Source organism: Mya arenaria, chromosome 12 (assembly GCF_026914265.1).
Source record: "Mya arenaria isolate MELC-2E11 chromosome 12, ASM2691426v1".
NCBI classification, from domain to species: Eukaryota; Metazoa; Mollusca; class Bivalvia; order Myida; family Myidae; genus Mya; species Mya arenaria.
In genome coordinates, this window is record NC_069133.1 from 45837466 (window position 1) to 45849578 (window position 12113).

Below are 12113 nucleotides of genomic sequence, written 5' to 3' on the forward strand. Positions count from 1 at the left end.
TCTCAATTACATAACATCATTTTAGACGTAAATATATTATCTTAAAGTTAATTATCTATATCCCTTTTCTAGGTAACTATTATATTGCATACTCAATTAGTTACCTTTTAGGTAAGCCTTCCATCGTACGGAGGCAAATATGTGTAAAGGCATTGTAGATATTAACATCTAAATTGTATTTAAAACATTACTACTATGATATGGTGAAATAAAGGGAGGTAATAAGACAAAATTTTACAATGATTATGTACCAATTATATTGACGTGTATCCCTTTCGGATGCCCAAAACAACATCAGCAGGCCAAGCGCTTAAAGCCATTTTTCAATTAAATAAATGTTATTTTTAATTTACTTGTTTATCAGTAAAGCATATATATTTCGCCTAGAAAATATCAAATAAGTTAGTAGGGTACTAAAGTTGAAATGAAAGCAAGAAAGAAATGGATTCGTTTGATGGAAACGCCATTAGCCATAAGCTCTAACCGACACTGAGAAAACCTATACAAATATCAAGAGTGATGTTTAAACATTGAAACTCGTTGAATAACAAATGAATAGTTTCACAGTGACTTGACTACGGGAAACAAGTGTTTAAATTGAATCCTGTTAGATTATCATCATATTCTAAACAAAGTTTTATATTGGGTGTGATGTGGATTTGGTAAAACCCATGGTGTTCGTGTTACGTATTAAGGTTAAAATTTTTATGTCGGTGATTAAAACTAGTTTCTTAGTTTATCTAATTGTTTTCAAAATATATAATAAAAAAGACGGATTAATATATCTATGAAAACTATGCTACAGCAGAATTGAACTGCAACGGTATTTATTTCAAGACATGTGTGATGTATATCAATCATAAGTTTACATGAATGGTGTTTGGTGTTTGGTTCCGACTAATCTGTCAGTGTAGCCAAAAAGCAATTTCTCGAGCACGAGAACATCTTATTTCGCGACATTTTTTTAAAAGTAAGAATAAAAAAATAATGCTCGTGACCAATCATTTTGTATTGATTTATAAACGATGTTCACATTGTTAATTGTTACTATAAGTATTAACTAAAATTAGTTTTAATAAGACGTCCAAATATATTGCTAAATTGTCGCGATTAGGTTTGCCATATACGTGCCGTACTTGTGAACGTGGCTCAACATTGGGCTTCAATATCAACAGCAATTAAAAATAGTGCACGAGGATCTCAAACATGGCGGAATACTCTAGGCTTCCGCTAGATGCGTAAGTACTCAAACATTTGCTCTTTGATTTTTATCTCATATAAAAACACAAACTAGGCTTGTGCTAACAATGGGTTGAAACAATAATGAAACAGTCAATCAAAGCAATAACATACGAAACGTATAAAAGTATAGCAGCAAGCATTATGTCCATGTAATTAAATGACTACAAATAATTCAATTTATAGAGTATGCAAACTGAATTTGCAGTTTTTGTTGTCATATGTAGTACAGTCGATTGGGTTTAAGCATATATCAAGTTATTGATATGATGGATATTATTTACAAGAAAATAATTGTTCTACACAACAAGTTAGCTTAAACATTACTTTTGGTAGTTTTACAGCTGACTGAATCAGTTGGAATCAGTATATTTGTATACTTATCGTCACCAACAAATTCTTATTATATACAGTGTGCATACTACTCATCACGTTCGATGACGAAAAAGCTTCCTCTTTACAATTTGTATGTTATGATTCGTTGTAATTTACCTAATTTAACAGGAAGTGCATATATAAATATTCAAAAGAATACCTTTTAAAAGAAGAAAATAACACGTTAGAGAAAGAATCATTGAATCAAATTAATGTGATTGTAATGCTACTGGGAAACCGAGCTCTCAGGATCAAACGAAAAAAAAACATGTTGCTCTTTGTCTGTCCTACCATCTTTGCCTTGGATTAGCAATCAATGAATAAAAATAATCATGTTATAATAAAATTAAGTCCTCTACATGATAACGCTTTATGTTTTGCAAAGCCAACGATTTTAACTTAAGTTGGAGCATTTTTAAAAATGAGTTTTTATCATTTCATATTGGGAACTTCATGATTTTTTTCCTCCACATTCTCCGGTTTCCACAACAACAAAAGACCACACTCTGGTGTAACATCGTGCAAACAAGAACGATCAATAGAATGCTGTAATAACTGTTTCACAATTGTTGTAAAATAAATAAGTTTAAACTAATGGAAAATTATCTTCATAGGAACTGCCAACTGAGCTATAAATAACCAATTCAAGAGGGTTCTTGTTATCTGAAATTGCGAAATTCTTATTGTTATGTTCACAGTTTAAGAAATTTCTGGGAGAAATGAACTAACAAATTACATCTCCCCATGAGGTGGCAGTTTCATGGTTCCTATAGCATGATTCATTCATTGATTAAAATATTTGATGTATGGGCAACAAGAACGAATGGAAGTGAAGGGCTCATATATTTTATACGAATGCTATTTTTGAACAGAAAATAAATTACAATAGGAACAATTATGACTTTAGTATTTCCTTGTTCCTGAAAGTAAAACGCGCAGAACATTATCTCGATTATTTTTTTTGAACTGCAAATGATTTCATTAGGATTTATTCAAACGTGAATGATAATAAATAATATTATAAAAATAGTATTTCCGATTCATTCTTTCTTCAAGTAACGAATATGAACATTTTACGCATTTGATTATCTGCTAATAAATGAAGGTATACATGTACCTTTATCATTTAAAAATCAATCAATGAACAGGATAATAATACGTCTTACTGGCATAAAGATATAGACATGCAAAATATATTTTCAAGAAAAATAAGGCGTGTTACTATGCAGGAAGAATTTAAAGGTTGATAAGACACTTATTTATGATTGGATTTAAGTCAAAATCGTATTTTTGTGCGTGCTTGTTCTATGTGTATGCCGCAAGAGACGTCATGTTCTATGTTGATATAGTTTTCTTTTGATGCGAAATAAAATAGAAACAACCAAATATTTCCGCTGCCTGTATTCGTCGTTTAGCATCTAATGTTTGATACACCTGAATCAAATGTTTATATACTATAATGGTTGTTTACATGATATCTTAAAAATTGTAATACAATACGACATAAATGCTCCAACATATTTAAATTGTTACCAGTTTCCTTTAGGCGAACGGAGGTTTTTATGCTAGTATCTAAAGTTACATAATGAAAGCGATTCCACACTAATAGTTCGGATCATTTAAGGTTAGTTTAAGCTAAAACATATTATAAACAGTCTTAATAACTAAAAGGTAAAAGCAATTGACTTGAAGTACAGGTTATAATTTAAGTGAATATTTTGTGGACAACATTTATTTAAAATTTGTTAGAACTGAAATACAGCATTTTACATCACACTTGTGTTATAAGCTATATTTACTGGTATACGTGCATTTTACAATACGAATGGTTTTCAACCATTGATAAATAACCTATTTGAAGTGAATAATAAAACATTGCGTCTGGTTTGAAACTTCACTAACTCGTTTATTTTCCAATAAGATGAGAATTTATTTGTGAAACGCTATGATTGGTAATGGTTCTTCCTCATTAAGAAAATCTAATATGCATTACGATTGAGTCAAATATATTATGACCAAAAGCACTTGACACAAGAAATCCATAAAAATTCAATGACTTTAGTGAACACTATTTTGTGATGTTGAGTCCGTTTCCGCGTTCGAAATATGTACCAGCGTATCCTTTTAAGGGCCCATGAAGAAAATCATGAACCTGATCTAACACACAACCTTTTGTGTGATTGGCAGACACCTTAAGGCTATACCACATCTCAAATGACTTAATGTCTCCATATAAGGAGAAAGAAAGGATAACAATTGTAAGTGAAGGAAGATCAGCAAAAAAACAATTAAACTGTTATTTAAACTGACAGTCATTTTTTATGAAAAACTACAGAAACAAGCTCAATAGCCAAATGTTTAAACATAAATTCCATTTAATAGCACAGGGTAAACGCCAAAAATATATAACACCAAAATAAAAAAATCACAAGCACAAATCTTCACAAACAACACAGTGCATATATACTATATGAAAAACGCGGTGTGTTCTTTAAGGAGTGTTAGATACAGCCTTGGAACGGTCAGTAAAATGTAAATATACTGGGGGTTGTGAACCATTTGCATTTATTTACCAATTAAAATATGAAGAATGCTAGCTGAGACATTAACAATTTAATCATATTTATTTGTATATGAATTAAATTATTATCAGCTTATACAATGAAATGTCGTTTATCAGATGTCTGATTAGCCTACCCTAAATACATTGAAGCTATATATCCGTGTCTTCTTAGATTATTGTTAAAGCCAATGAAACAAAGAACTGCTGCATCTGGAAAACCTATAAAAGAAATTGCATAGGAGCGTTTCACCAATTTGAATGCAAATTGTTATTTAAGAACGTTGCGAATAGAATGAGACATTGTGTTCCCGGGGTTCTTTTTTCCTCATCATTATCAAATGGTTGAAAATGTGTATAATTCTGACGCAAGTTATACGTGCCATTGTAATGAACCATGACCACTGGATTCCCGTCACATGGGTTCAAAATTTAGCGTTCCACGACAAAACTTGTTCTTACTTTAATTTTCACTTGATATGTTTTTATAGTTAAAACAAGCTGTCAACTCTCTTCCTAGGATTTGTTAAACGTTAACGGGGCAGCTCCTGTCAACGTCATGAAAATAATCCTAATCCGGAAAGGCGATAATCGTAATTTAATTATCTGTAAATATTATTACTTTTAAGACAAAACTGGCCGATGTACGGAACCATAAACGTTCACAAATATATGTTTTGAAGACAGTAATTACAACGAAAGACTTGGTTTTAAAAAACCTTTATACCATTAATAGCAGAAGCGAACTCTAACAATACATTGAAACTTGTTATTCACGAACTTTATGGATTAAAGAAGACATACTTTTTAAACCTCTTTGGTATATGTGGTAACATGACTTTTGAATGAGATTGATATTTGACTTGAGTAATTTCGTGATATTGGACTCGGCTTATATCAGTAGTTTTTCATATAAATATTGAAACGAACCCTGCCGTAGCAGTGTTATTTGTATCCCTGTTAATTTTTTAAAACGTGCAAGGTCATGATTGCTTTGTAATTCTAGATGAAGATCTGCAAAGTGTTAGTGCACAGAAGTTTATAAACAATTAGCTAAAATTAACAATATAAAGTGTATATAAGAACACTTTGTGTTTAAAGATTTTGTTGTAGCTAAAATGTGCTTTTACGTGGCAGTTAAAAAAATCGTTGTCTGGAAGCTTGATACAAAAGACAGACCTTAGACGCCACAACTAATATGGCAGAAAACTCAAGACCGTAAGTCCGTTGAACCGTAAGTTAACTTTCTAGACAACGATGTTGAATTTACATTCACCAGTTTGTAACTATGGAAAACAAAACATTTTAAAGAAAATCTATGAACAAAATAGGAAACAAGTTCATACACAGCTACTGACAAATACGTTTGGGTGCATGGTCTTAAACTAGGACTAGGTCTTAAACAAGGAACGATAATAAAGAGGATAAAACAGCATTAACATATATTAAAAAAGAGTAACTTAATAAAAAACATTCAAAACAAACATGAGAGAGTAACCGTTTAAAGTCGTATAATGAATCATTTATGGGCGTGGAACCGTCATTTCTGAGCAGTTCTTTTTAGAAACTTGATCAATTAGAGAGTAAATTTATGCAGAATTAGCACGCAGTGCATCTTTAAATGTCTCGTTCTTGTTAGTAAGAGTACCTAAAACAGATTAGTGTATGTGTATTATTAGGTTGTGTACTAAATACAACAAAAACACAGTAAATCAGGCAAGTTTTACTTATAATAAAATGCAAACTATAGGGAACAAACCCATTAGCCAAACATGTTAAGGATAACAAGATTGGCGATGAATAGGTTGCGAAACAAAGGCATTCAATATGAAAAATATGTTTTAACAACGTACTATCATTGCCTGACGTTTTGTACTTGATAGAAACAATTTACAAGAATTACTGGTCTTTCTGTACATTCATATTTCTGTATCATGGGTTAAGTTATGTTCGACAGAGGGGTGTTTTGAATGCACCTTTTTAGATGAATAGTATGATGTTATATTCAATGAAATAACTTTATTTTAGATGGAAATATATCATTTTTAAGCTAATAATCGATATCCTTTTTTTGGCAAGTGATATTCTACTGCATACATAACTTAAGGCATTAAAGATATCAACATCTAAATTATTTCTAATTTATATGATTAACCATTTGTTTTACTTTGCATATATTGCATTATTGAAAATCACCATAATGACGCTACTACTAAGATACGATATCATAATGTTTTACTATGACTATTTAGCAATTTGATAAAATTATCTTAAATATCATAATGCCTAAGTATAAAATAAGCTATCGGTGATCACTTAACATTTTGGTACTTTAAAATGAATTTTTCCAGTACAATATTTTGTATTTATGATATATCGCTCACCACAAATCCTTATACTTATATTATCAATATACAAGCCGATGCTTTTTCAATGGTAAATGTCGCCAAGGGAAGATTAAATGAGGCAGTATGCTACTCTGAAGTTATTATGATAGCAGGAAAGAAATGTGTTCGATTTCTGGAAAAGCCATTGGCCATAAGTCGTAAGCGATACTGATGTGTAGAAAACCTATAGCAATATTAAGAGCGATGTTTAACTATGGAAACTCGTTGAACAGCACATGCCTAGTTTCACAGTGAGCTGACTTCGGGAAACACACTTTGAATTTGAATCTTGTTTTTTTTCTTCATAAGATTTTAAACGAAAGGTACATATTGGGTGTGCTGTGGATTTTTCAAACACATGTTGTCCGTATTACGTATTCAGATAAACATTTTTGTGCCGCTGATTTTTACTAGTGTCTGAATTAATCTAGTAGATTACAAAATATATCATAAAAAGACGGAAGGATATAACTGTGAAAGAAACAATGGTACATCAGAATTGAACTGCAAAGGTATTTATTTCAAGACATGTGTGATGAATATCAATCATTAGTTTACATGAATGATGTTTGGTGTTTGGAAGTTTGTTCCGACTCATCTGTCAGAGTAGCCAAATAGCAATTTTATCGAGCACGACAACATCTTATTTCGCTACAAATAAGAATATAAAAACAATGCTCTTGACCAATCATTCTGGATGGATTTATAAACGATGTTCACAATGTTAATTGTGTTAACTATTAGTATTAACTAAAATCAGTTTTAATAAGACGTCCAAATACATTGCTAAATTGTCTGAAAATCAAAGTCATCACGCGATCAGGCTGTTGTTAGAAACTTAAGATAGACGTGCCGTACTTATAAACGTGGTTGAACATTGAGCAACAATTAATAATAGTGCACGAGGATCTCAAACATGGCGGAATACTCGAGGCTTCCGCTAGATGCGTAAGTACTCAAACATTTGTCTTTTGATTTTTAACTCATATAAAAGTACACACTAGGCATTTGCTAACAATAGGTTGGAACAATAATGAAACGGTCAATCAAAGCAAGATCATACAAAACGTATAAAAGTAAAGCAGCAAGCATATGGCCATGTAGTTAAATTACTACAAGTAATTTGAAATATAGAGTATGCAAAATGAAATTGCAGCTTTGGTTGTAACACGTATTAAAGTCGATTTGGTTTGTGCATATATCAAAATATTAATATAATGGATAATATTTACACTAAAACAATTGTTCTACACACCATGTGAGCTAAATTCATGAAGACTAGTTGGGGTCAGTATATTTCGGTCCTTATCGTCAACAACAGTATTCTTATAATAGACAGTATGTAGACTACTGATCACGTTTGATGCCGAAATGGCTATCTTTTTCCAATTTGTATGTTATGATTCCTAGCAGTTCACCTTACTTAACAGGCAGTACATATAAAATATCCAATTGAATACTCTTTTAACGGACAAAAACCATGTTAGAGAAACATCTACAGTGCTATGTCATCCTCATAAAAGTTGTATGTATAATAGTCTTAAGTCTATACTGAAATAAATTGAAATGTAATTGTAACAAGAGATCAAAAGAAAACACATGTTGCTGTTTGTCTGTTTTACCATCTCTGCTTGGATTAGCAACCAATGAATAAAAAGTAATCATGTGATTATAAAATTAAGTCTTATACATGGCAACGGTTTATGTTTTGCAAAGCCAACGATTTTAACTGAAGTTAGAGCATCATTAACAACAGTTTTTATCAGTATATATTCATGAAATTTTAAGTAGAATTTGAGTGTTTTAATTTGCTATGAAAGTGAACTGTATGAGCGTGTGCTAGTTTGTTTTCACCAAGCCGGACAAGTAGGTTTCCTCCGCGTTCGCCGGTCTCCCCAACAACACAAGACAACACTCTTCCGTAACATCGTGCAAATGAGAACGATCAATACAATGCTGCAATAACTGTTTCACAATTGTTGTAAAATAAATAAGTTTAAATAATGGAATATTATCTCCATAGGAACTGCCAACTGAGGTATAAACAACCATTTCAAGCGAGTTCTTGTTGTCTGAAATTGCGACATTCTTATGGTTATGTTCACAGTTTAAGAAATTTCTGGGAGAAGTGAACTAACAAATAACATCTCCCCATGAGGTGGCAGTTTCATAGTTCCATTAGCATGATTCATTCTCTGATTGAAATAATTGATGTATGGGCAACAAGAACGAATGGAAAAGAAGGGCTTATATATTTTATACGACCGCTATTATTGAACAGAAAATAAATTACAATAGGAAAAATGATGACTTTAGTATTTCCTTGTTCCTGAAATCAAAACACACAGGCCATTTTCTCGCTTTTATTTTTTGAACTGCAAATGATTTCATTTGGATTGATTGGAATGTAAATGATTATAATTTATATTATGAAAATAGTATTTTCGATTTATATAATCTTCAAGTAATGAATATGAACTTTTATCGCATTTGATTATCTGCTAATAAATGAAGGTATACATGTACCTTTATCATTTAGAAGTCAATTATCAGACAAGATAAAATCCATCTTGTTGGCATAAATGAGGCGTGTTACTGTACAGGCAGGATTTAAAGGTTGTAAAGACATTTAGTTTAGATTGGATTTAAGTCAATGTCGTATGTTTGTTTGTGCTTATTCTAAATGTATGCCACAAGCGACGCCATTTTCTCTGTTGATATAGTTTTCTTTTGATGCGAAAAAGTATGGAACCAACCGAATATTTCCGCTGTCTGTATTCGCCGTTTAGCATCTTATGTTTCATACACATGATTCAAACGAACGGATTTGTATGCTAGTATTTAAAGTTAAATAATGAAAGTGATTTGACACTAATCTTTCGGATCATTCAAGGTTAGTTTTAGTTAGAACATATTATAAACAGTAATTGTTATTAAAGGGTAAAAGCAATTGGCTTGAAGTACAGGTTTTATAATTTATTTAAATGTTTTGTGACACACACACACGCGCGAGCACGCACGCACGCACGCACGCACGCACGCACGCACGCACGCACGCAACCACGCACGCACGCACGCACGCACGCACACACACACACACACTTATAAATTGTTCAGAACTGAAATACAACGTTTCATATCACACTGTTTTAGGATATATTTACTGGTATACGTGCATTCATCAATACGAATGGTTTTCCACCATCGATGAATATCCTATTCAACGTGAAAGATAGAACATAGCGTCGGTTTTGAAATATCACGAAATCGTGTATTTTCAAATATGATGAGAAATTATTTGTGAAACGCCATGTTTTGTAATGGATTTTCCTCTATAAAAACATCTTATATACATTACTTCCGAGTCAAATATATCGTGACAAAGCGCTTAACACAAGAAAACTAATAGAGTTCAATGACTTTAGTGTACACTGTTTTGTACTCTTGAGTCCAGTTCCCCGGTCGATATATGTATCAGTGTATTCTTTTACGGGACCATGAAGATATCATAATGCTGATCGAACCCACAACCTTCTGTGTGGGTGGCGGACACCTTAAAGCAGTACCACAGCACAAATATTTTAATGTCTCCATATTAGGAGAAAGGAAAGGATAACAATCGTAAGTGAAGGAAGCTCTGCAAAAAACAATTACACAGTTAAGTAAAATGACAGTAAGTATTTATATAAAAAACTACAGAAACATGCCCAGTAGCCAAAGGTTTTAACATACTAGTAAACCCCGTTTAATGGCACATGGTAAACGCCAAAGACATAGAACACCAAAAGAAAAACAATCACAAACAAAAAACATGGACCAATAGCACAATACATCACAAACAACACAGTGCATATATACTATATAAAAAACGAGGTGTGTTTATCAAGGAGTGTTAGGTACCGCCTTGGAAGGTCAGTAAAATGTAAATTTAATTGATGGTTTAAACCAGTCTGCGTGAACAAACCTCACTCTTATTACAACACTCCTGAATAAAGTAAAAACGTTAAAGGTAAATCTTATCAAAATATGACAAAAATGTACAATAAAATGAATTAAAATGGATGATTAAATATCCGAATAGTCAAATTTTAGGTGTACAGGCAGATCCAATTTTAGGTTTGCTTATTTCGACAGTAGTGAACAATTTGCATTTATTTACCTATTAAACCATGAAGAATGCTAGCTGAGACATTTACTATTTAATCATACTTCTATTTGTATATGAATTAAATTATCATCAGATTATACAATGGAATGTCGATTTAAAGATGTCTGATTAGCCTCATTTCTACAATAAAGACATTGAAGCTATATCTCCGTGTCTTCTTAGATAGTTGTTAAAGCCAATGAAACAAAGAATTGCTGCATCTGGAAAACCTATAAAAGTAATTACAGAGGAGCGTTCACCAATTTGAATGGAAACTGTTATTCAAGAACGTTGTGAATAGATTAAGACATTTTATTCCCGGAGTTTTTTTCCTCATCATGATCAATCGGTTGAAAATGTGTATATTTATATTGCAAGTTATACGTGCCATTGTAACGTACCATGAAATTCGCGTATTTTGGTATTACTGTAAAATTTATCAAATGTACCGTCATTAGATTTTCCGTGCGATTCTAGATGTCAATCTGCAAGGTGTCCACGCTATCAATGTACTTTTCGCCCAATATTTAACCTTTTGCCGTAACAATATTCCCGTAACACCTAGCGTTCATAACGTTCATAGTATGAGGTAACAATGGATTCGTGTCAAATGGCTTTGAAATTGCGTGTTACACGACAAAACATTGTATTTACTCGTACTTCAAATTTTCACTTGATATTTTTTCATAGTTAGAAACAAGCTGTACTGTACACTCTCCCTAGCATTTGTAGTACGTAAATCGGGTAGCTCCTGTCAGTGCCGTGGATATTGTATATGCAAAAAATATTGCTACGGAAAGGTTGTTATCTTGATTAAATTCTCTGTAAATAGTATTACTTTTAAGACAAAATTGTACGGAACCGTAAACGTTCATATATGTTATGAAGACATATTCTAGCAACAGCAAATCGACTTTCGCTTCCTTGACTAATTATGCGTGTCTTTGACTATGTCATCTTACCCTAACAACTGACTTGTACATATTATATTCCAAGTCAACACATGCATGGTCTTATACATGTATGTGTAAGACATGTTAAGTGTGTTAACGCAATAGTTTGAATTCAGATTGAAAAAGCTTAAGCATCCAGAGAAATCTTGTTTCACTGACCGTTATAAGGCATTAGCCCAATTGTTTGCCAGTGGGCATGCTTCTATGCAAGTGAGGGTTGTCTGTGATGGTTTGTACGTTATGTATTAGTCGTTTAGTGTGTGTTTGGCTTTGACAATGAGATTATCGTTAATAATACTATCATCGTTATGCTTTAGTTTCCGTTGCGTTCTTGTAAAATTTCTTCGAGTAAACACCGGGTTTATTTTCCAGTCGGTACCTTACACTTTGGTTGAACTCCTGAAAATGTACAACACTTATATTTTAATGACTGGAATTATTCCTCAGGGAAT

The 12113-nt window shown here is 32.3% G+C and overlaps 1 protein-coding gene across 4 annotated transcripts in view; it reads left to right on the forward strand.

Moving 5' to 3' along the window:
• Positions 1–1105: 1105 nt before the first annotated feature.
• LOC128211677 (endothelin-converting enzyme 1-like) overlaps positions 1106–12113 on the forward strand; it is a 74139-nt gene continuing 63131 nt past the window's right edge. The window contains exon 1 of one of the 4 annotated variants that reach the window (XM_052916684.1): positions 1106–1238. In XM_052916684.1, coding sequence (XP_052772644.1) covers positions 1207–1238 — 32 coding nt within the window. In that variant the 5' untranslated portion in view covers positions 1106–1206. Of the gene's footprint in view, positions 1239–7216; positions 7510–12113 lie in introns of those variants that run through there. The other 3 variants (XM_052916689.1, XM_052916686.1, XM_052916690.1) reach the window with 3 other exon arrangements.